General features: G+C 42.4%; 1 protein-coding gene across 11 annotated transcripts; it reads left to right on the top strand.

Annotated features, from left to right (window-relative positions):
* The first annotated feature begins 619 nt into the window (after nucleotides 1–619).
* Nucleotides 620–20,216, top strand: LOC148025378 (uncharacterized). Of its 11 annotated transcripts, none has more exons than XM_087692472.1 (8): nucleotides 620–4,334; nucleotides 4,429–4,574; nucleotides 4,651–4,807; nucleotides 4,891–5,015; nucleotides 16,229–16,281; nucleotides 16,549–16,620; nucleotides 17,023–19,429; nucleotides 19,514–20,216. In XM_087692472.1, the coding sequence occupies exon 1, from the start codon at nucleotides 750–752 to the stop codon at nucleotides 4,236–4,238; it is 3,489 nt and encodes a 1,162-aa protein (XP_087548598.1). In that variant the 5' UTR covers nucleotides 620–749; the 3' UTR covers nucleotides 4,239–4,334; nucleotides 4,429–4,574; nucleotides 4,651–4,807; nucleotides 4,891–5,015; nucleotides 16,229–16,281; nucleotides 16,549–16,620; nucleotides 17,023–19,429; nucleotides 19,514–20,216. The 11 variants fall into 11 exon arrangements, with proteins under 11 accessions (XP_087548598.1, XP_087548605.1, XP_087548604.1 ...); XM_087692479.1 differs by having other exon boundaries at nucleotides 620–4,574; nucleotides 17,023–17,207; nucleotides 19,364–19,429; nucleotides 19,514–19,583; XM_087692478.1 differs by having other exon boundaries at nucleotides 620–4,574; nucleotides 17,023–17,261; nucleotides 19,364–19,429; nucleotides 19,514–19,564.
* Nucleotides 20,217–25,953: the final 5,737 nt, after the last annotated feature.

Raw genomic sequence — 25,953 nt, 5'->3', positions numbered from 1 at the left:
ATGGATGAGATAATTTTAGAAGTATGTACAATTTAGACATGAAAATATGGTTGCTGGGTTGGTATGACATGCACATATTTTTCTACATGTTAAGAATTCAAATCCTTCTCACTTGTTTCTAATCAAATAGAGCTTTTGACCAAGGGGGACAAGTTCATCACAATTCAACTGATTAGACACCTTTTTGGAGAATTCTAGGGTAAGCATGCCAGCACGAAGGCAACCCCTAGTAAAGAGTCATTTTGTTGTTTCAAGGTGGGAGCCAATAATGTTGTAGTCGTGATGGGGAAGTGGCTATACGAGCCAGTTGTGTCATTCACCAATTGAAGTGAGAGGGTTTGAAAACCCACAACTATTTATGCCACCTTTGATTTTTGTCAATGTTGGGGTGTGCCCTCCTTTAACAACCAACTTTTGTAACACACAAATCAAGTGAGAGGCATTGATTTTCTCACATACATCCTCGTTGGGAGGTTGAAAGTTTGTTTGCAGGTTGAGAATGAGGTAATGTGATTCCATTTTTCTTAAATCTGAAGTATTTTGAAATAAATTTTGAGCTGGGACACCAATTTTCTTTTTGCAATATTTTCACGTGACATATATGCTCAACATGTAAGCTGTTAGTACCCAGTAACCACCATCTCGTCGCGAGAGAAGAGCCAGAAGAAGAATCAGAAGAAGAGGAGCAAGAAGAAGAAGAAGAAGAAAGATGAGGGGAGTTGTACCAGTGCTCCCCTCGAGTACGTACTATGGAGACGTGTTTTGTCCTCCTCTTCTTCCTCTTATTGCTGCTGCTGCTGCTAATGGTCGTTGTCCCTGGCCATGCCGTCCAGTTCACTGCATCAGACTACTCGTCGTGGAAGGCCACGGTCTTGACGTTCAGGAGCAGCACCATCAACAGCACCAGCGGCGTCCTGGAACTGAACCCGTATCAGACATACATCATCGGGCGAGCCCTCTTCAGGAGCGCTGTCCAGTTCAGACAGAACATCACTGATAGTAGCACTGGAGGCACCATTACCCTGCTCGCTTCCTTCAACACCTCATTTGTGTTCTCCATGAGCACGGAGTACAGCAAGACGGCCTACGGAGACGGCATGGCCTTCCTCATCTGCCCTAACCCTTACAAAGGGGACGACCTGCAGGTGTCCTCGGGGGGCTACCTAGGCATGTTCAACTGGACAACCAACGGCAAAGCCAGGAACAAGGTTATTGCTGTTGAATTCGACACCTACAAGAACACTCTCTTCAGTGACCCCAATGGCAATCATGTGGGGGTGGATGTCAATTCCGTCCAATCTGTCGTCACCAATGACTTGAAGAGTGTGGGCATAGATCTCAATGGAGGAGCCCAAATCTCCTGTTGGATAGACTATGACAGCATCTCCAAACAACTCTGGGTGTTCCTGTCTTACAGTACAATCAAGCCCCCCACACCCATCATCTCCTTGTCCTTGGACATCTCTCTCTACATCAATAACAACATGTATGTGGGCTTTACCTCTGCCACTGGTACCAAAGCAGAGCTGCATACTGTGCACTCATGGTCATTCTCCAGCAACCTTGTTATGCCCTCCCCACCACCACCTCCACCATCGCCGCCACCGCCACCCCCGCCGCCCCCATCTGGAATGCCATCACCATCCACGCCTGCAGCAGGAGCAGCAGCAGCTGCCTCTTATTCCTCCAGTGCTGTCAAACAGAGAAACGTTGTGGCTGCTGCTTGTGCCTTCACAGTGATTGTTATCGTCCTTGGACTCTTCCTTTGTGTGTTCATCACCAGGAGACATTGGGTCAAACAATCAAAAGACTCACTCAGCATTTTCCTTCCAATTGCATGCTGGATGTATTGGAAGGAAGCTACTGAACCATGTACCAGACAGAGCTGTTGTTGTTTAAAGGTGGCCGTGCCTTCTGTGGAGTTGATTGCGTGGCTATGGAGAACAAAGTTTGCCAAGGGATACCATCACCATCGCTATTTTCTCCTTGGTAGGCTCAGAAGCAATGCCAAACAAGACACTGGCAAGATGCAAGAGCCGGTGGATACAGACACAGGGCAATATCCGTACAGGGCAGAACTAGCATGGTGGGATGATCTTCAAAATGGAGAGCCGTCTCAGGAGGTAGGTGAGCAAACTTCTCCTTGTGATTGTGAAGATCCTGTTTCCAAATCCACACAGATGGAAGAATGTCCTTACGATGCATTAAAACTCCCTTCTGATCAAAGGCAGAGATTAAAACTGCATGATTCAGTTGCTAGAGCCAAAGGAGACAGGCCTCTTCTTTGCCATTCTGCCAGACCAAAAAACGACGAAACTATTCTGATAGTTGAAGGGTCTGCACAGAGCTTTTCAAGAGGAGCAACATCTAAACTCAAGCACTCCGTTAGGCCAAAATCTAGGCAGGATACCAGGATAATGCACAAAAAACCTGCTGCTTTTGTGGAACAGCTTGCAGATAAGGATAGCCTCAGAGATCATATTGTTGTCACCCGTGAAGCCTCAAAGGTTGACTCAAACTACCCTTCACAGCAAGTAGGTCAATATCATGCGAATGCAACAACTCCAGGCACCAAATCAAGGGACGAAGCAGCTGAAATGCTGCTTCTTGGAAGAAGGCCATCTGTTCTTTTACGACAACATGAACTTGGAGATGCCAAAAGAGCATCTTCTCTCACCCCACATGATTCAGACACGGTTATTGAGCTGTCCAAGCAGGAATGCATGGCTGCGAGGAGGGCATGTTTTCTCTTAGCACATCAGTTAGATGAAGAATGCGTGGCTGTGAGAAGGGCGTCTTTTCTCTTACCACATGAGGTAGATGAAAAATGTATGGCTGTGAGAAGGGCATCTTTTCTCATCCCCCACAAGTTAGATGAAGGTACTGTGGGTGCAAGAAGGGCATCTTTCCTCATACCACATGATTCAGAGGAGCCTGAGGTAAGAAGCATGGCTGCTAGCCAAGTCCAAGTGGGGAAGCCTCCTGAGCTTTCAAAGATTGGTAAACTCATCCGGTGTGAGTCAGATGAAGACACCATGGGTGCAAGAAGGGCATCTTTCCTCATACCACATGATTCAGAGGAGCCTGAGGAAAGCTGCATGGCTGATAGCCAAGTCCAAGTGGGGAAGCCTCCTGAGCTTTTAAAGATTGGTGAACTCAATCTGGTTAAGCATCCTAAAATTGTGAGGGATAAAGATCCTGTTACAGAAGTACAAGCTGATGGAGCTCCGCATGTTTATAACCAAATAGTGAAAGGGGAAACTTCTGCTGTATCAGAACAAGCTGAGCTCAGCCATTTAAGCATGGATCAACCCAAGTATGCACAAAACATAAAAGTTGGTAGAGGAGGTCATGTGACCCACTCTTGGCTTTTCAATACAGATCCTACTTCAGAGAGTCCAATGTGCATTCCCAAACTTCCCAAAGTTCCAGGACAACCAAATACGGTAAGATTTCAAAGGTCTGATGAGCAACCCAACAGCAAAGTGCAGGAAACGCAGGGAGAAGGAGTGCATCCTGCAGTGTTGATGATAACGGAGCCAGAACTGCAAGTTGATCCTAAAAGAGGGCTTGATGAACCCGACCATAGTATGCAACATCGTAAAGGCTTCAAGGTGAAGGATGAGTCCAGAAGACTTGGGCACAGGGAGCTGAATCCCATGGTCGAAGGTGACAATGTCTGGACATTAGGTCCTGTATCGGAAGGTGAGCATAATTCAGATGGCATATCCAGGAGACAGGCTGAACCCATGCTTTTCATCAGGAGGCAGTCTTTCTTGATCGATCAAGTCTCTGAAAGTGGTACTAGCCAGGATGTTCTATCATCTTTTGTTGAGGTATCAAAGGCACCAACTAATACATCAAGGGAGGCTGCTTTGAGTTCATTGAAAGCAGGTTCTTCTGTTCCAGCTGTGAATGAATCTGAGCCTGAGGCAAAAGGGAATCCCCTAATGCTGTCCATTACAGCAGCACAAGCCAATGCTAGCCACACAAAAAGAAGAGATGCTTCTCCTGCACACCATCCAAAGAAAGTTGAAGATGTTGGTAAGTCGCATGTGCTGCACTCATTTCTCTTTGTCATTGATCCTCCAGATCTGCGCGCTCCAGCCTTGACAGCCATCCCTAGTACATCTGACACAATTGCCTCCACAAGTGCTGAAGCAGGGCTCTTCACACCTTCGGAGCTATCAGGAGAGAAGGCCACTGACTTTAAAGCAAAAGGGCCACATCATGGATAGATACAGCATGACTGATTGTTTACCAGAGGATTTAGTGTACCTGCAAGCCTGCCTTATCTCCTAAATATATCTCATCAAGTCAGGTGACTTGGAGCGGTATGGCCCTTCATTAGGCATGGTGATGGAGCTCGTGTTTTGTATTTTAGGTCTCTCATAGATTTGACAACCATTAATATTACCACATTGCCAGGCTGAGGGGAATGACTTGTATTCCCTGCTACAATGAGGCAGAGTGTCATTTCAAGGTCGCTCATGTGCAGAGGATTCACCTTGCTATCAAAGAAGTTGAACTTGTACACAAAGGTGGCTAATTGCTGTTCATACCACCATCTGCAGGTAGAAGCTTCCAAATTTCTCACATACTGTGTTTGTGTAAGAATTATTTTATCATGCGTCTGATCAACAATTGTAGACCACTGTAAAGGGATCACAAAAGTGCTGGTGGAGTGTAACACATGCTGCCTTCATGTGATATTTAACTTTTGAAGTTGGAGTCCTCAACCTCATCCCTAATTTGCGACTGGAGTTGTGTAATGGGATGCTGCCAATATGCGGCATGGATTGAGAAGGTGAGCTATGCATTAATACTTAATCTCTAAACTTTCTATAGAGTACGCTGATCTGATCCAGTTGGGTTTTGATTTGTACGCAGCAAGGTCATAAGGTGGCGCATGATGGATTTCCTTATGTACTTGTGATCTAGAAAAAAACAATTTGATATATTCACAGGGGTCTCCCAAGATGAGAATAGAGGTTTGGTTCAAAGGCTTACTGAAGGTGAATAACGATCATTCATGGTATTGCAAATGAAAGCTCTAAAATGGTATTGTAAAATTTAAATCTTGTGGGTGTATTTATGTTTCCAAGAATGCTTTTGTTAGCATTGCTTAATGGAAGGTGAGAGGTCATGCCATTTGAAAGATGAGCCCAACTGTAGATTGTGGCACTCTTTTCTTTTCTTTGTGAGGAAAAATTAGTTTTTTGTAAGGAAAAGAAAACAAGACATGTCTGCCAGCTTTCCTCTCCTCTACCCTGAGCTCTTCCTGCAAAACCTAATAATCACAGATTTCTGCATCCTCAGCAATGACCTGCACATGAGCTGAGGCAGCAATGGTAGGCTTCTGCAGCACATCAGGAAGATGGAAGAGAAGGTGCTTGCAGAGCAAGCCACCATATTGTGCAAGTTGGAGAAGCTCACCGTGTATTTCCACAATGGGGCTGGGCTCAAGTACAAGGGCCTGTGCAGGTTCTTAGGACATTCCAGAGCAGGGCACAGGCCACACCTGTCCAAGAGAAATCATGCTAGAAAGCATTCCTATTTACACCTGTGCACAAAAATTGTGCTCAAATGAAGATCTCCATATCCGTCAAGTGGCTTGGACACCTCCCCTTTGGTCTGCACTTGTCCAAGAGAAATCACACTAGAAAGCATTCCCATTGCACCCATGCACAAAAATTGCGCTAAAACAAAGATCTCCATATCTGTCAGTGGCCTGGACACCTCCCCTTTGGCCCATTTCAGTGGCAGAAGGTCAAGTTGTCCTTGATGTGCATAGCATGTGAGGAGCCTTGACTTCAAGTGGTTGTGGTCTCAGATTGGCCTTGTAAATCAAGAGCCTGCATTATTTGCAATGACTATCAAAGACAACATGCTGTTTAAAAGGGACGATAGAACCTTTTAGGATATCATGACAACTTCAAAGCTTTGCTTTTTGCCCTCTCTTGCAGGTGGTGAAAGTACAATTGTCTAGTGCTCCAAGAGCAGAGGGTAGCCATTGCTAGGGCAGTTCCCTACGATCCTGCTATTTTACTACTTCTGGAACCACAAGTGCCTTAGACTGTCATTCTCAGAAGATGCCCTTTCTCATATAGTTGTGACAAGGACGATAGTCATGGTTGTCCATTGCTTGTCTATCATCAGAGATACTGATTTCCCAACTTTATTGCAGCATGGAAAGGTTGTGGAAAGTGGTGTGCATGACCAATTATTAGCTGGAGAAGGAGCCTATGCGAGGCTGACATTCTGACATTTGACGAGTCAAGTACATAATCAAAATTAAGTTCATGTACTTTCATTTGCGTGCGCCCTTTAAACCTCTTTGCTGATTGACCTATTCTGGTGGTTCATCCCTTATTGTAAAAGCTTTCAGTCATTGATTCAGCATGCAGTCCGAGATTGAATCTGTGGGCTTTCCTGAAGCACCACAGGCAGATATAAAGGCCATCCAATAAGAGATTAACTGGCCATACAGCCTCTTGGGCATGTTAGAGCAATGACTGCAGGGGGTTCTATGGCATTGTTTGTACTGATGAGCAAACCAGCGGGGCTCATACCATTCTACTCTTAGACACCATGAAGCTTGCACCATGAAATCAAGAAGCTTAGAATCGTCCTACATGCTGGCACTACCAAGCTTCTATACTTGTGATGGAATACTACTTTCTTGGAGCAACGGGGGATCATGTCACTTTCTGAGTGCAAGATAAATGTCCTGAGGTTGGTAAATCTTCAATTTTGGCCTGTAGGAGCAAGTGAATTCGAATGCCAATTTGAAATTGTGATTCTCATCTCCAAATCTAGTTTCTTTCATGCAGCCATTCTTTGCTTTGAAGTGGGATGGTTTGAAGATGAGATGAACAGCAGCAGCCTTGTAGCATCTTGTCTTGCATCACATGCATTAATGGTAAAAGCAGCAGCAAGGGTGCATAGCCTTGTGATGATGCCAACTTCAACGGCTTACAAAGAACTCATTTTATAGGGAATAGGTTGCAGCGATTTGTTAGAGTGTAGCGAATGCGGAAGCGTAAGGACAAGACTGAAAGACAATGAACACAAGAGAAGAGGGAGAGAGAAAAGAGATAGAAGAACGTAGGAACCTGAACTCAATGAAAGCTGAAATGAAGAGGGTAGATGTGCAAGGGGCTGTCGAAGTATTTCCTTGAGCTGGATTTCTCTCACCAATACTTGAAAGACAAGTGATGGAGGGCAGGCTGTGAAGTGGCGATATATAGCACAAAAGAATGCAATAAAATATGGAGGGTGGCTAGTTAAACTCGCTGACCAGCTGGCGGCAGCCATAAATGCAGCCGACTGCTGCACACAAATCAAGAAAACCAGCGATCTCATGCTTGGCTGCCACATGGGATTGCCCTTACCCGTTATAAGGTGCTCATACATTGTGACTGTTGAAAATGCCCAAATAATTGATAGGAAAAATACGTAAGTCCACTCGAGAGATCTAACTACACCAAATGTAGCTTGAGAATGCTAGTCTAGGGGATGACTAGTCTCTAACATCCCCTCTCAGATCTTGGACGCAGCATAAGGCTCAGGAATTTGGAGTGCTGTCGGTGAACAACTCAAGGAAGTGCCTTTGTTGTAAACAAATCTGCTAGATTATCCTTGGTCTTGTAGTAATCCACATAAATAGTCTCATCCAAGATCCTCTCTTGAATAAAATAATACTGTATCTCAATGTGCTTCGATCTAGCATGGAAGACAAGGTTTCGTGCCAACGCAATGCAACTCTCATTGTTGCAATGAAGAGTCGTAGGACTTGTTTGAGGCTAGCCAAGCTCTCCTAGTAACTATCGAAGCCACACTAGGTTACATGTGGTAGAAGACGTCACTCTATACTCTGCCTTTGTGGAAGAAAGGGCAATTGTGCTGCCTTCTTGCTACTCCACGAGGTAACACCTGCATCCAAAGTAAAGTAGTAACCCGTCGTTGACCTCCGTTGGTCAACATCTAAGGCTTCATGAAACTGGCCTTCCTTCTTGGAATGGGTGGTAATAACCTGATTTAAGAGTTAATTACAGCAATAAATATTTAAATGCACATAAAATGAAATACACACTTTACCATAACATTCCTGGACAGTAGACTCCCTGTTGGCCCCAAAACTGGCGCCCCTTGCGGTATTTCTTTAGCTTTCATTCAATTGGAAGGAGTACAACTTGAGATTTTTCAATCTCCTCCTGCTAACCAATTGCTCTTGTTGTCATAAATGACCAGCAAGCCTTTTGGGTCATTTGCCCCTTGATTCACCCAAGACTTCTTCTCCAATTTGACCCTTGGTTGGCCAAATGCTGCCCCAAATCAATTCGGGATGGGCTGGCTCCTGAAATCCCTTGATAATCTTCAATTATCAGCTGTTGATTTCAGTCCCTTGAGCCTTCAATCTCTGGCACGGATCCCAAGGTGTCTGCTAAACCCTAATTTCTGCTGTAAGTTAGGGTTTACTGCAGAAATTACAGATCAGCCCACCAAAAATGATTGAGATCCTCCGAATGGCTAATAATTGCTGAGAATGGCTGAGCATAAGCTGAAGGAGATGAGGGAATGCTGTAAAGAGAGAGAATTTTGAGATCTGTTGCGAAGAACTGATCAAAATCAGCTGCTGCCTTGCTGTACCAGCCCCAAATGGATGCACCAACAACAATAAGAGCATCAGAGATTGTGATCTTCAGGAGGAAGTGCATCAGCAGTAATTGTCAGCTTCCCAAGGTCAAGAATATGCAATCTCCGTCACCAAAATGGTCTCCAATGGCTGGGAAATGGCCCCAAAGGTGGCAGCAACAGTCCAACACCTCTTTCCATCAGCTCCAAAATGAAAAAACGAGATTTCCCTCTCCCTTCAGCCCTATTTAGCCTTTCCCCCACTTACATGGGAAAGTTTTGCCAAGTGGCAGCTTTCTTAATCCTTTTGCAGCAATTTTCAGCCATTTAATTAATTCAGCTCTTATTCCATGCCCAGAAAATTGACCTTGCCCATCCAAAATTTAATTGGCTAGGCCATTTGCAACCCAAAGTGGACCCATGCATTAATTGACCCTTGGACAAGCATTAATCCATTAATTAATGCCTAATCCCTAGTGTCACCACTGACACTTAATGGCCAATTAATGGTCCTAGGGACAAACTGACACCAAAATTCACCTAGAATCTAATAAGTGTAACTTGTTACAACTTTTGCCTTTGACACCCATATTTTTCACAGGGTCCTTGGGCATTCAATTGTAAAAAAGTAGCTTGCACCTCACATGTGCATCTTTTAATTGCACATTTGATTAATCCTTTAATCAAATGTCAATTAAACATAAGCAAAGCATCAAATTTTCACGTCCTCGTGACACTTCAATCTAAATTCGTCTAACCCCTAAGAACGAAAGACGAATCTCCAATACCTATTGGATAATGAATACTAAGATTAGAGGGGTCCCTCTCAAGAATTGCAAAAACCTTACAGCAACCTTTCAATGAACCACCTTGGGTTCACTCATGAACTTGGCCAACAAACCTATAAGAAAGCACAAATCATGAGTATTAAGAAGCTAAATCAAGGATCCAATCAATTGTCTGTAGCGAGAAGCATATTGTTGGTAAATCTACATGGATCATAGCCTTCCAATTCGGATCCATAGGAGTAGAAATGGCCTTACATTCCTCCATCTCAAATGTGGCAAAAAACACTAGCACATACCATTGTTGGGAGATGAAAATTCCCCTCGGAGTCTGGTAGATCTCATGACTTAAAACTAAATGGAGGAAGTCCATATTTGTTATCTCAAACAATTAAACGAAGTGCCCTCTTTGTTTGGTTGACCTTCTGGCATGGTCACCTATCAAGATAAGATCATTCACATAAAGCACTAACAATGTGTGCCCTCTAGCTAAGGTGTGGACATATAACTAGGGATGTGAAGAGGAATGCCAATACTCGAACTTCCCTTGGAGGAATGGGTCTATCTTCTCGTTTCAAGCACGTGGAGCCTGTTTGAGGCCATAAAGGTCCTTCTTCAACCTTTACACCTGTCCATCTAATGAGGAAAAGTCAGGACGTTGCTCAACGTAGATCTCCTTCAAATCACCATTAAGGAAGGCAAACTTCACGTCAAGTTGATAAACTGGCCACATCCTATGGTTGGCTAAGGCAAGAATGGCCCTAATGGTAGCCATTCGAGCTGTAGGTGCAAAGGTGTCATGGAAGTCCATCACTGTGTTAGACAGTGTCATTTCCTAGACAGTCGTCAGTAGTCGGACAGCAGGCAGGTACAGGTGCCACGTGGCACAGCAGGTACAGGCGTCACAGTTTGCTGCAGTCAGACAGATTTTGCAGTATTTTATGTGCAATTGGCTGCATTTAATGCAGCCGACCTGTTGCTGTGATTGCTATTTTTTTTGGCTATTTATAGCCAGTTGGTGGCACATTCCAGTCATTATCATTATTCAGTGATTTCAGATTCTGATCTTGAGATCTGTTGGCTGAGACAGATTGTGCTCGGGTTGATGGAGATCGAGGTCATCAAGTCGGAGACATATGCAGATATTTCCTGTGCCCCCTTGTGTATTTTTACACTTTTATACAACACACTACACCGCAGATTTTCTGCGTTTACACTGTCTCCTTCTCTCTCTCTCTCTCTCTCTCTCTCTCCTCTCTGTGTTCACTCTCTCTCAGTCTTTGTCCTATGCTTCTGCATCGCTACACTTTGACATGGTATTAGAGCAGTGAAGATGGATTGATTGAGGGCTGAACCTATCTGAAGAGGATATTTCAGCGCAACACAAGGCTGCATTTCTAGGTTTCGAGGACAAGTGGGAGGGCTGTGCATCGGATCAAGGCTGAAGCGAGCGTGGGCGTGCGGGAAAGGAATCTAATCGGTGAATTTGCTGCAGGTTATTGCTGTTCAAAGGGGAGGAAGGCTGCGTTTAAGACCTTCCATTGTAGATTTTACATTTTCATCGCCTCCGGCGGGTGAAGAAGGTTTGGACAGCGGAGGAATCAATCCTAGAAGGCTGTGTTTTCACAGTTAGAGGGGGTTGCTTTTGCGTTTGTGCAGGTATTGTAGGTTAACATGTATACAGAGACTGATTTGGAGTTTCAGGCGATCATGGACAGGAAGGTGCCAGGAAGGTGCTTGTCCTACCGGCTCTTCCACTGTGGAGGGAACCACTTGCCTTCTGAATAACTTGATCTTAGATCAAGGCCTTGTGTCAATCGTGGAAGATTCGGGCATGACACCATGCACTGTGGGTTGCCAAGACGGTTGCCTTACCCATAGCCTTACACTCAACCGTATTATCTAGGACTTAGACAACCATATTTCAGAAGGGGAGCCCCTTTGGCTCTCCCTGCGCTGCCTAATGATTCAAAGCTGGCCACTTCGAGGATAGACATCAACCCGATGGGAATCCCTAGACCTCCATCAAAAGCTTGATGGTGACAATTACCGCATTTGGTGGGTGATGATGTTGGCCATTTTAGAGTCTTATGATTTGGAGGAATTGGTGATGGAGGAGATTAACAGGCCCTCTGTGAGGGATGAGTCCAAACTCTCTTCTAATGCTCGTGTGGAGTTGACCAAGGCCCAGTCTCATTGGGACAAACTAAATGCCAGGATTTGATCTTTTCTGTTTCTGTCTTACACCACCGCCGTGATAGCTCACATCGAGCACTTAACAATGGTTCGTGAGATATGGCTGGAGCTCGACTAGATGTACAATTGGATGACCCTGATAAAGAGGGTTTCTTTGGAGGTGCAGATGCGGACTTTGTTCGTGAATAAGTCTTCTTCGCTTCGGGAACACATCAACAAGCTTCGGCAACTTCAGATGCAGGTTCAAAATGTGGGGAAGCCTATTTCCTCTGAAGACATGGCGATCACTTTACTATCCCAGTTGTCGCTACGATTCGGTACTTTTTATTCCGCTCTTATTGCTTCAGGGCGGGAGTCGACTCTTTAGTGGGAAGAGTTGGTTCCTATGGTCTTGGATCAGGAGGAACAATTGAAGGGACATAATGCTTCCAAATCGGAGGCATTGGTTGGTCAAGCCTCTCAGAAGAAGGGGAAGGACCAAAAGAAGAAGAAGGAGGACAATAAATCCAAGAGGAATCAACTTGCCATATTTGTGGTAAGACCGATCACTGGAAGAAGGATTTCCCCGATAAAGATAAGAAGGATACCAAGAAGAAGGACACGAAGGACTCTGGAGCGATGGCTGCACCCTCATTAGCCGCTTTTCTATGCTTAGTAGTCATTGAGGACTCTACAACGACAACTTCTGATGCTGTGATGAGAGCTCCCCAGGCTCGAGAGTGGATTGTGGACAGTGGTGCCTCCTGGCACATGACTCCTTCTTCCGTTGGTGTTGCCCATTTGCGACCTTCGCGTGGACAGATTCTCATTGGAGACAGCTCTTTTGTGTCTATTGCTGCGTGGGATGAGATGCAACTTATTCCAGATGGACATGGTGGTACCCAAACCTCTGAGGTGTTGCATGTGCCAAGATTAGGGTATCATTTACTTCCGGTTCATAAGATTTGTGCTCTTGGCCTCTTGGTGGAGTTTGACAGTGATACTGTTGGAGTCCTTGATCGTGGATTGAGGAAGGTTCTCTCTGCAGGGTATGAGGAGAATGGAGTCTACAAATTGAAGTCTTCTTGAGCTCTTACTTCTCTTCTTCTTACTTTTCAGACACAGTCCGAGCTATGGCATGCTCGATTTGGCCACCTAAACTACGAGTATCTTTGAAAGGCGTCGTGAGGGTCGTTTGTTCGAGGCTTGCCGGACATAGTGGTGAGCCATCAGCCATTTGTCTCTTGTATTCGTGGGAAACTGCATTGGGATGCGATTCCCAACAAAGCTTCTAGGTGGTCTACTTCACCCATGGAGCTTGTATCTACGGATCTTTGTGACCCGATGAGGACCGAGTTCCTGAAGGGGAGCTTGTACTTCATGTTGATCGTAGATGACTACAGTAGGATGACTTGGGCCTATTTTTTGACTTTGAAGTCGGAGGCTTTCTCTCATTTCAAGGATTGGCTTCTTTTTTAGGAGAACCATTCTGGCCGGCGACTGAAGACCTTGCGTTCAGACAAGGGAGGTGAATTTATGTCTAATGAGTTTGCTCGTTTTTGTGCAGATAGGGGCATTCACCAAGAGTTTGCTAACACCAACACTCCCCAAGAGAATGGCATTTTGGAGTGGAAGAACCAAAGTGTGATTGAGATGGTACGCACCATGATGGAGCACCGACAGACACCTCAGTTTCTGTGGGCCGAGGCAGTGGCTACCGCAGTTCACATCCTTAATCGATCTCCCACTTCGGCCGGTGAGAGGATGACACCTTTTGAGGCTTACTTTGGGACTAAGCCAAATGTCTCTTATTTCAAGATCTTTGGGTGTGACGCTTAACTCTTCGGAGCTTGCCTGCTCCAACTATTGTTTACTGACCTGTGTTATGCAGGATCGAGAGCCCACTTCAATGAAGGAGGCTTTGCAGTCTGATCATTAGCGGAAGGCCATGGAAGCCAAGTTGGAGGCTATTGAGAGGAATGGCACTTCGTCTCTTGTGCCTCGTCCCTCTCACAAGAAGGTGATTGGTGTCAAGTGGGTTTTCAAGACCAAGTACCTTAGCGATGGTTCTTTGGACAAGCACAAGGCTTGCCTTGTTGCTAAAGGTCTTGCTCAGCGCCTAGGCATTGATTTCCATGATACTTTTGCCCCCACTGCTCGTATGGCGGCTATTTGAGTCGTTCTTGCCTTGGCTGGCCATAGGAGATGGCCTATTTATTAGTTGGATGTGAAGTCGGTCTTTCTGAATGGTGACTTGCAGGAGAAGATCTATGTTGAGTAGCCTCTTGGCTTTGGATCCTCGGATGGGAAAGTTTACAAGTTGAAGAAGGCCTTGTATGGCCTCAAGCAGGCTCTGCGTGCATGGAACGAGAAGATTAACCCGTTTCTTCAGTCCAAGTTGGAATATCGGCGTTTCAAGGCCGATTCGCAGCTTTATGTGCACAGTTCCGAGGTTGGTCGTGTGTTGTTTGTGTTGTATGTTGATGATTTGATTTTGATAGGGGGTCATGCACAGAAGGTCCGAGAGACCAAGATAGCTTTACATTAGGAATTCGAGATGACGGATTTGGGGCTTCTTCATTTCTTCTTGGGTCACGAGATTTATCAATCTCCGAGGGGGATTTTCATCTCTCAGCAACGGTACATCAGGAGCTCTTGGTGACTTTTGAGATGGAGACTTGTCTGCCCATTACTACTATGGATCCGAATTGGAAGGCCACTTCACACTCAGATTCTCCCGTGATGCATGCTTCACGCTACCTCAATTGATTGGATCCTTGATTTGGCTTCTCAACACTTGTGTTGATCTTTGTTTTGCTGTGGGTCTTTTGGCAGGGTTTATGACGGAACCCAAAGAGGTGCATTGACAGACTGCCTTGAGGATTCTTCGATATTTGAGGGGGACATCTAACTTAGGGATTTTTTAATCCCGCAGGTACAAATGCTTCCGATCTGGTTCTTGCAGGTTGGAGTGACTCGGATTGGGCTGGCGATGTGGACCACTGACGATCTACTACAGGCTACCGTTTTATCTTGGGTACATGTGTTATCTCTTGGAGTAGTAAGAAGCAGCCCACGGTAGCCCTTTCTTCTACTGAGGCGGAGTATTGGGCTGCGTTTCCACCACATGTGAGATTGTGTGGCTTCGGAGATTGTTGGAGGAGCTTGGCTGCCCCCAGACTCGTCCTACTCTTCTACGGTGCGACAATGAGAGTTGCATTGCCTTGGTACGGAATCCAGTAGTCCATGCCCGGACGAAGCACATTGAGATCTAGTATCACTTCATTGGGGAGAAAATTCTGGATGGGACCATTGATGTGGAGTATTGCAAGACGGAGGATAATCTTGCCGATTTGTTTACGAAGGCGCTTCCCCAAGCTCTTCTTCGGCAACATTCCAGATCCCTCAGTCTTTTGACCCGTCCAGGATCTAAGAGGGGGTATTAGATAGTGTCATTTCTTGGACAGTTGTCAGCAGTCGGACAGCAGGCAGGTACAGGTGCCACCTGGCACAGCAGGTACATGCGTCACAGTTTGTTGCAGTCGGACAGATTCTGCAGTATTTTATGTGCAGTCGGCTGCATTTAATGCAGCCCACCTGCTGCTGTGATTGCTATTTTTTTTGGCCAGTTGGTGGCACACTCCAGTCATTATCATTATTGAGTGATTTCAGATTTTGATCTCTAGATCTGTTGGCTGAGAGAGACCGTGCTTGGGCTGACGGAGATCGAGGTCATCAAGTTGGAGACATACGCATATATTTCCTTTGCCCCCTTGTGTATTTCTGCACTCTTATACAACACACTACACCGCAGTTTTTCTGCGTTTACACTGTCTCCTTTTCTCTCTCTCTCTTCTCTCTGTGTTCACTCTCTCTCAGTCTTTGTCCTACGCTTTTGCATCATTGCACTTTGACACACTGGCCACTGTGTGAAATTGTTTGCAACAAGGTGTGCCTTGTGCTTATTGAGAGTACGATCACTATGGTATTTAGTCTTAAAGACCGATTTAACACCAATCACCTTTCTATGAACCAGCCGAGGCACAAGATCCCAAGTGCCATTCCACTTGATAGCATCAAACTCCTACTCCATAGCCTTCTTCCAATGATGTGATTGCAAAGCCTCCTTCATGGAGGTGGGCTACTTATCTTGCATGGCACGGGTCACCAAATAGTAGTTAGTACAAACATGCTTTGTGGAATGTGCTTGGTTTCTCCAAGAACGCCGTTGGCCATCCTGTAGCTACCACTTCTTAGGGACTCCCTCAATCCATGAATCACTTGAGTGTATCATAAGCCCAACAAGGAGGAGGCCAATGCTTCCCTCGTCGCTCTCCTGTTGCCAAAGTCTTTGGAAGATCTACTAGGGCCATCTCAATGGGTGGATCTAGTGGTGAAGCAGTCTCCTCCCCCATTGAGGGTGGAGCCTCAATGATTTAAGCATCCTGGTCTCTTAATGTGTGAAACATAATAGTTAAATTAGTTAAGTTAGAGTTATTAAGTTATACTAATACTTTTAAGTATAGGAACAAAATTTGAACTTTGGTAAAATAACTTGAGACAATTCTCTAATTATGTTTGTATTTAGAACTAATGTCATTGGCTTGTTCAATTTTTTCTCATGATCACAGGTTTCATTGCAGCAAAGGCAACCGTGATCTTCATAATTATAATCTTTGCGAAGGTTGGGATCTACTTTCAAAACTATGTTTTTACTGGAACTTGTATTTGTGATAATAATGTAAATAATTGAAACAAAACAAACAAGAGACTTGTGCCAACTCTTCGACATGCTGGCTGTATGGCATATTCATGTGTTGTTTTGTATTATTGCTATGCTTTTTACGAAGTTACAAGTTAATTCTTGAAAAAGAATATTGAAATTTAGAAGCCATCGCATTTTAGACTTTGGCCAAATAACTTGCTTGGTTTATGTTTTCCGCTTTGCAAGGTAATCTTCATCAAGAAAAGTATCATGCTATACGATATGTTTCTAGTTAAATCCTATTACCTTCAGAATCCTGTGAGTGTTTTTTATCTCATTCATAGTTTTGTAAAATAGGTTTTTAATTTGCAAGCAGATATGGCTTAAAGTAGCTCCAGTTTGACAAAATTAATGTGATTCACAGAGCACATTCAATTGGACAAGATGAGCACAAATTCAATTCTTAAGACTAGGCACACATTAAAAAACGTGAATTGAATGCATGTGGCATCTTGAATGCTTGTTTACATCATAATCACAACAATATGATTTGTGAATCCATCATTAATGACAGTATTAGCTTGTTTTTTGTCTCACTACAATCATATATAAATCCCCTGCTTGAAAATTTGGACCTGACATAGTCAAAATATAACCTTTAACAGTTAATGTCTTCTGTAATAGAAAAAGTCCTGAAATATGTAACGATGTTGGGTGCAGAGTAGCCATAATGGCCAAGTTTTGAGGGCACAGCCTGCAAACCTAAATGCCACCTGTAGGTGCCTCCTGGAAGATTGGTTGCAACTTGCACAATGAAAGGTCTCTGAAAAACAAGACACAAATGATCCCAGTTTCAAATCGGCCTCGAAGAGAAGTTCCTTATAATGCATCAAACCCACTGTATGGTGAGCCAGTGGTGCTTTAATTTAAACCAGCCTTTCCGTGCAGGAAATACTAAGGTAATCTGCATTGTGAGAGGAAGCTAGTTTACTTATAAGCATCACAATACATGAGTGCTGTTGTGGAATGTCCAGACTGGTGGCTAGAGGCAAAGCGCACCACCATCAAAGTGTTTCAAGAGGCTAGCTCTTTTGTGGTGAACATCACAACCTCAAAGAAAAAATGGATGTGCACAAATGAGGAATAGAGTTTGATTCTAGTTATGGCATGTGAACTTTTGGACGACTTGTGCCTATGTGGTTTCTGAAGCGTACCTCAATCACTTCAATATTATAGCATTGGGAGTTGAAAATGGGTCCCATAGAGTTTCATGTGCTAATGGAGCCCTGAAAGGTACTAGTGGTTATTGAAGGTAGATTCTGTGCTCTTGGATTTTCTTTAATTTTCTAGGAAGAAAGGGCATCTTAATACTTTGGAGATTCCTGGTGGCACGCTCAGCAGGTTTGTTTGGGATAAGAATGGACATATTGTGACCAACTGCCATGTCATCATGAATGGGAACTGTGCATGTGACACATGCACTTGGGATGCATCTGTAGTTGGTGTCACAAAGAACAAAGATCTTGCAGTTGTCAAGATAGCTGCACCCCATTCTGAATTGAAGCCAATTACAATGGGCACGTCACAGTTTTCTCTTTCAATCCCTTCATCTTTTCCCTATTGCATGGCAGTGCCATTGAAGACACACCTGGCAACACAATCTTTCCCCTGTACTGATATGTTTGGTCTGGTGGAGGGTATCTTGACAGTGCCTCTTTAGAAACACAAAGTTGCAGCCTTTTGTAGGAAGTAGGCTCTAGTGCGGTCCTTAAAAACGAGTTTGGAACGCTAGGAAGATCAATCACATTGTTCTTTTCTGTGGCAGGCCTTGGAAGTTGGTTGACATGGTGTCACAAAGAACAAAGATCTTGCAGTTGTCAAGATAGCTGCACCCCATTCTGAATTGAAGCCAATTACAATGGGCACGTCACAGTTTTCTCTTTCAATCCCTTCATCTTTTCCCTATTGCATGGCAGTGCCATTGAAGACACACCTGGCAACACAATCTTTCCCCTGTACTGATATGTTTGGTCTGGTGGAGGGTATTTTGACAGTGCCTCTTTAGAAACACAAAGTTGCAGCCTTTTGTAGGAAGTAGGCTCTAGTGCGGTCCTTAAAAACGAGTTTGGAACGCTAGGAAGATCAATCACATTGTTCTTTTCTGTGGCAGGCCTTGGAAGTTGGTTGACATGTCCTGGAAATTGGAAATCCCTTCAGTTTGGACCACACTCTTACCAGTGGGATTATCTTAGGTGTAGGAAGAGATATAAAGAGTGTTAGTGGTAGAATGGCACGAAGTGCAACTCAAACAGATGCATCCATCCATCCTGGGAACTTGGGAGGCCCAGTTCTGGTTGACATGTCTGGCAATTGGAAATCCCTTCAGTTTGGACCACACTCTTACCAGTGGGATTATCTTAGGTGTAGGAAGAAATATAAAGAGTGTTAGTGGTAGAATGGTACGAGGTGCCACTCAAACAGATGGATCTGTCAATCCTGGGAACTTGGGATGCCCACTTCTGGACAGCCAAGGATGCTTGATTGGTGTCGATACAGCAATAAACTCTATGTCTCGTGCAAGTGCAGGTGTAGGCTTTGGTACCCCTGTGGATACTATTAGGAGGGTTGTCAATGGGATCATATGGGATGGAAAAGCCATGCAGGCTGGCCTAGACATCATCTCTGCCAGTGACAGTCAAGCAAAACAGGTTGGTGCTCATTCTTGATGCTAGTCCCAATGCTGGGGCTGCAAAGGCTGGTCTGTGGGGCACATCAAGGGATGCATATGGCTAGTCAGTGTTGGGAGATGTGATAGTAGCCATCGATGGCCGGGTTGGTTCAACTCTAAATGTGACATCTTTTGAATTATTTGCAATCTCTTCACCCCCAAAGGGCCAGACAAAGGCAGTGTGGAGCTGCTCTCATCTGTGGGTTTTGAACCAGTGACCTTTCACTACTCACGCACACATCCTAGCAAATGAGCTGCTACTTGTTGGTACCGAGAATCCTTTTAATGGCATTTCTTTCTAACATGCTCACTGTTTTCTTTTTGTTGTTGCAGACTTTGAGTACTCTCGAAGACCTCCTTGCCACATTTGGTAACCGTCAAGTGGGGGAGACAGTGAGGGTAAGGAGCTGCTAACTTTAGCACTTGATCTACCTAGCTGGCTTCCACTTCATTTAATTTATATTCTGTACCTACTTTTTGCAGGCAACAGTCAAAATGAGCAACTCAGTCCGTAACAATTACATCACATTGGAGGAGACCAGTGAATGATAAGAACTATAGTCCTGGTTTCAATTGGTTGGCACAGTGAACTGAACATGAACTTAAGTACTCACTGAAGCACAAGCGTGGCTGTGGGGACGTTCATGCAATCTATTCGTCTGTTGAGGACTGAAATCGGCGAATTAATCTACTGCATGCATCAGAGCTACATGAGATGCATCACCAATCACAAAGCATGCATCAGCATTTGGTATCTTGTAAAGCCTTACAGGTCTGAGTACTTGCCTGCGTTAACTATATATTGTACCACATTCTATGCAATGATTATCTCCTTTTGAGGAGGAATGAAGGCCAAATCTCTCTCTCTCTCTCTAAAGAGTTGATTGTGGAAACTCAGATATGTAACAAGAGTTGTGTAACATGGGAGTTCTGTATCATCACAGAACATGAGCATCTGTCATTTTCTTGTGAATTTCTGAATCCATAGTAGTGGCGTGAGAAGTTGGGTGAACAGATTACCTTCTTGTGGCAGGAGCCACATGCAGAAGCTCAATGAGGTGTATGCACAGTTCATCGTGTCTCCAAGCCTAGACAGGATCAAAACAGTAGCCAGAGGTGCCTGCAGAATACTTAACCTATTCCAAAAGCTGTTATGGCAGATTTCCAGGAATGTCAAGCTTTTCAAGTGACACGTGTGTGTAGCAAAATAGAGCGTGGCTAGTTATATTACCCGGAAGAAAATACAATAAAGTACAAGTCGGTCAATAATCTTGGATTTATTTAATGGTGGCGTTACTAGTAACGATGAACAGGCTAAGCAATAATTTATCACACCTTAATTCTACGTAACATCGCTTTTCCAATCTTTCACTTTATTTAATATTTATAGAGTTTGAGTAATCAATTAATCAATCAACGTTTATTAAGAGTGGCACTATTTTGTCTAACGTTGACTCCCACGAGCTGTGTATTGAATTAAACTTTCAATTTAAAGTTAAAGCGTTCTCTAATCTTTTAATTTATTTACTATTTTAGAGTTTGAATAATCAATTCATCAATGAGCACTTATTAAGAGTAAGATTTTGCCTAAAGTTGAATCCCACAACTTGCATTTTGCCTAGTTACTATATTGAAAGCTTTTAATTTAAGTGAAAAGTATTCTCTAATATTTAATTTTAATCAAAGTTTGAGTTTAGATAATTGATTAATATTTATTAAAAATACAGTGTATGCTTAACATGAAAAATATCTATAGCATATATGACATGTGATTGCAATATTAACTCTAGTTATGATGGTATATTGAATTGCTATATAATAATGCTATATATTACAAACAAAGTTTGTTGCAATGGTTTAAAGTAGTCTTATGAGTGACACTCATATTTTTAAAATAGAATTGAAATGTTTTGAAATTCATATCCAAAGAATTATTAAGATGACATAGGGGTTCACAATGTGCATTGAATTTTTCTGTACAGAAAAGAAAGCCTTTAAGCATCATTTCTAACCTCAAACTCTTTTTCGAATGTTCTTATTTAAATTGCAAAAACTAGATATTAAATGTACAAAAGTAGTTGTAAACCCTAGTTATGGATATATTAGAAACATCATATCGTTATATTTTCATGTTAAGAGTAAAAAAGAATTATGTTTGCATGATTTTTTTTCCCTTTATCGTATAATTGTTTTAGGCTCAAAATTGATGCACCTTATATTACTCGGGTTAACTGTAGTTACAAGAGTAAAGTTTATCTCAATACAAGTTGTATTTCATGTCGATAAAGTTTCTAGGATTTCTAATCATCGTAAAGAGATGTAGTGGGTTCTAAGTCTTTGTTTTCATGCAATTCCTCTATATATCCATAGATTGTGCCTACGTAGCTTCGTTTCCCTAGAGGTTCAATATCTTCTGGGTTTGGGAAATCTACTTGGACGTGCCCTAGCTCATTGCAGTGGAAGCATTGACAGTAGGGACATCTCCTACGGATATGCCCTATCTCTCCACACGTGTGGCATCTCTTGCCCTCACCTTGGGGATCCTCGTTGTCACAATTGCCCGGTTTAAGTTCTTGGAAAATTGGCTTTGCTCGAAGTAATGCATCTGGCAAGTCAGTTGGACGCATTGCTTTAAGACGATGGTTGCACAATATCCGTAGGTGGCGTGTGTTTTAGTTGGGTTACAAACTTTAAGTAGTAAGCTTCCAAGGTTAATTCCAGATGCTTGACCTTGAAGAATTCATTCATCTTCAAAGTTTGGTAGGTTGGCGAAAGGTATTGTCCACATACAACATCTTTCAGTTGGGCCCAAGTGACAACGGTTTAAAAAATACCTTGATCTTTGCACCATTGCTTCTACCATATATGAGCCTAGCCAACTAACTTAAGTTTGGCTATCATTGCTTGATTATAAAAAGTAGCTCCTGAAGCAAAAAAATAATCATGAATCGACTTAATCAATATCTGCGCCTCTGTTGTGACGTCTATCCCTTCTTCATCAAACTCGGGTGCCCTAGCTTGCTTGAGAAAAAAATTCTTCTCTTACATGTTAGCATTCGTGGGTGCAGAAGGTGCCTGACAATCAAGACATACCATTTAGGTTATTCTATTTAGGATATGCCTATAAACCTTACATTAATCAATCACGTGTCATTATGAAGTTTTACTCTGATACCAACTGTAATGTGTCTGGTTGTCCATGCACATTTTTCGTGGTCCATCGAGATACGAATCTAAGCGACGCTGCCTGGCACTCCCATGGAATGTTCCAGGGTTTGTTACCTAGGGTTTCTCGAGTCTGCCTCACAATGGAACGTTTGCGGAGACCCACTAGGATCGACATGAAATATGGGTTCCTAGTGGCCAAGGTCTCTTAACATCATTCTAGCGTCAGGTTTTGGACATCCTACTTTATACAGAGATATCCAAGCTAACAAAGCAGATCCATGTCGCACTTGGTTCAAGGAGAATGGGAAACGAGAGGGATGCGTCACTCAATCTCTCTGCCTGTAGGGCATAGTCTCATTCCGGTCCCCTAAAATGGCATGAATCGGGTTAACAATTTCTAAGGGTCGGAAACCTTGTGAGAAGCTTCCCAGTTCTCTAGGGCCACCCTACCGTAGGACGGACCCGAGGGTTCTGCCCACCCGCTGGCGTTCTTTAGTTATCTAATTAAATCCTATTACATTTATGTGTGACATTTAAAATCAGCTTCATTAATTAATCCTTTTAGGGGATAGGGTTCGTTTACGTAATTTATGGCATAGACTTGAAAATAGAGCAAGTAGTCATTTTGACAAACAAGTTTCTTAACTTATGACTGGTACTGCAGTTGGATCGATAGTGATACCTTTGCTCGAAGCTTTGTTGTTGGTTGTAGGATTGCCATCCGCATCGCCATTCTTCGCTTGGGGGCCATCGTCCGCAAGTAGATTTGAGAGATAAGGAAGGAATGGATTTTGAGATGGAAGAGCGTAAGAGAAGATGGCTCAGTTGAAGATCGGGATAGGGGAAAATTGAGCTAACTCTCTCCCTTGTAGTCTCTTGGGGTAACTCCTCTCTCTCTCTCTCTCTCTCTCTCTCTCTCTCTCTCTCTCTCTCTCTCTCTCTCTCTCTCTTGCAGCCTCTCGAGGTCTCCTTGTGCTTTCTTGTGCCTCCCATACCTCATATTTATAGCTAAACAACAAGAAGAAGGGTTGTGGCTGAGAGAAAGAGCTCTTTGTGGAGGGGATCTTGGAAAAATCAGTGATCTGATACTCAAATAATAAATCTGATGATTCCATTGGCTCCAAAAGGGGGGGGGGGGGGGGGGGGGGGAGGGGGTGTAAAACCCAAAGACACTTGGTTAGAAATCTTTCAGATCACTGCTTTTTCTCCATGTTCGAAGTGTTGTTTACTGCCTGTAAATTACGATTGCGGCGCGTGCGATTCACCATTCTCTCTTTTTTCTCTTTTTCTTTTATAAAATCTCAAAAACTAGCTAAAACATCACTTACTTTAAAAAAAAAATATGACATCCAGTTCTAAAAATCTCCATATCTTTTTAGGATAATATCTAAAATATGCTAGTTTTGCCCAAAATCTAATATTTTTGGATCATCCATACTATACACATTAACCCTAGTGATTAATATGGCTCATAACTCTTGTTCACGTTGTAACTTCCGTGAAGGGTGGTTACGGTCTTTGTCAATTTGAGAAAAATATAGGATTACTACTCTCAGTTGTTAAAAAATATATATTTTTAATTAAATAAAAATATTTAGTTGTTAACGTTAGTTAGTCTTAGTTAGTAGTTTTACTAACTTATTAATTGACTAACTAACTTTTAAAGTAACCAACTAACTTTTAATTGTGTGGAAATATTACATTGACCTTCACAAACTTAAAATACTCAAGTTGATAATCAGAACATGACAAAAAGATAAATTACATAAAACATTACACTAGATGATTTTAATATTAAATTTGCAAAATTGATAATAATATGTTAAAAGGTAAAATATTTGGACACTATACTGGATAAATATAACATGATTAAAAAGCATTGCAATAAATATATAAATATAACATGATTTTGAAGAGCCATGATATGTGAGACTAGGCCTTGTAATGGATGGGGTTAATCCTTTTGGCCAATGGGGCGACTACATACAATATTTGGCTGTGGTCTTGGTAAGCCATAATATTCCTCCATGGCTCGCAACCAAGAGGGGCCAATAGCCATCTCATTCTTAGTTTGTTAGTTCTCGATTGGTACAAGATGAAGAATATGGATGTCTAACTCAAGTCTCTAGTTGAGGAGCTTTAAGTATTATAAATACGTGTTCAAATAAGTGATATGAGTAGGCATGCTAATCGATAAAGATGTATTGGTTAGATGGATCTTAATGGGGACTATGCATGGCTTTCTAGGTATGGAGAATGCTTAGGCATATATGAAATGCCTTCTAGATGCTTGAATAGGTCATGTTAATTAGCTATAGCATTTTAATATTAAGCAAGCTATGTACTTAAAGACAATTTTCATAAGCCATTCATAAAGAGTTTGCAAGTTTAGCAATGTTAAAGATATCTTTAGTCTAGAAATCCTTGGGTCCTCGTACAATGGCATATTTGTCTCCTTTTTCAAGATATGCATGAAAGGGTCGTTGTTTTCAAGAAGATTGTTGATCATTTCATCCATCTCTACCTCAATTGGGCATTTTTCTACCTCAAGGGTCTCATTCTCAGACCCTCCAATAGATGCCTCCTCTAATGGGGCTATCCTCATCCATCATTTGTGAATGATGCATTACTTGCACTTGTAGCATCGCCTATCCCCTAGAACACATCTCACTAGTGGATATTCTTTGCCTCTTCGTGACAACTCCTCATCCTATGGTTTATGAAATTCTAGTTATAATAATTGATTAAGTATCCATAAATGCTTGTCCATACAATGGGTAGAGTCGTGAGTCACATTAAAGACGAGTTGATTTCTTCCATGAGCCGATGTAATTAGGGAGAATCAAATGTTCCATAACACTATATATGATGGAAGATGATGCGATGTTGTCATCTAATAGTTGTCTTCTTGTACTCAATGCATCAACAATATTTTCTATGATTTAGCCATCTCTCGTTCATAAAATTGTGTTGAGAAATTGGATGAAGACATTGGCATATTTTAAGTAAGAGTATAAAATGCTTAGTGTAAACTAAGCCTATTATTCCTAATCTATTAAGTTTGATGTAGCTAAGCTTAAGTTTACTACAACTTTAAGTTTATGTGAGATAGGAATGTGCACATATGTATGTGTATCTTAAAGAAGCCATCACATTTATTTGGCATGTATTTAGTGTAAATCTGTTTAAACGATGATTTTGCTTGTATGCACCTACTCTAGCCTAGCGTGGATTGTAACTTTCATATAGATAACCTAGTTACCTATTCTCCTTAACTTTGGCCTTAGTACACTAATCTCGATCTTTATTTTGCTCCTAATCATAATTCTGTTTAATGACTTTTTAAAGGGCTTTCATATTTCTATTTAAGAATTTCTAAAATAAATTTTAATCATATTTGTAATCTTCATTGTGTTTGGAAGTCTCTCATGAAAATATAAAAGAAATCATAGTCCTAGTTAAGAACTTTTAAAATGGTTTTCATATTTCTATTTAAGAACTTCTAAAATAAAATTTAATCATATTCCTAATCTTCATTGTGTTTAGAAGTCTTCCTTGAAAATATAAAATAAATCATAATCCTTATACTACTATTAATATTTACATTTTTTATAAATATTAAAAACTTTTAAACAGATTATCATTCAAATTGTAATTACTCATGTATTTATACTATTAAACAATACTAAATCTAAATCCTACATTCTAATTAATATTCATATACCTTTATTGTAGTTCTACTTAATATTGAATCA

The sequence above is a fragment of the Lygodium microphyllum genome, chromosome 14 (genome assembly GCF_053477565.2).
Source record: "Lygodium microphyllum isolate KBCC chromosome 14, Lygodium_microphyllum_v1.1.10, whole genome shotgun sequence".
NCBI lineage: Eukaryota > Viridiplantae > Streptophyta > Polypodiopsida > Schizaeales > Lygodiaceae > Lygodium > Lygodium microphyllum.
Note: the sequence above shows the minus strand (reverse complement) of the source record. Positions and strands in the feature narration are given on the sequence as shown.

Excerpts from the sequence above, each read along its gene's own strand:
- LOC148025378 (XM_087692472.1), top strand. The coding sequence starts at position 750 with ATGGAGACGTGTTTTGTCCTCCTCTTCTTCCTCTTATTGCTGCTGCTG.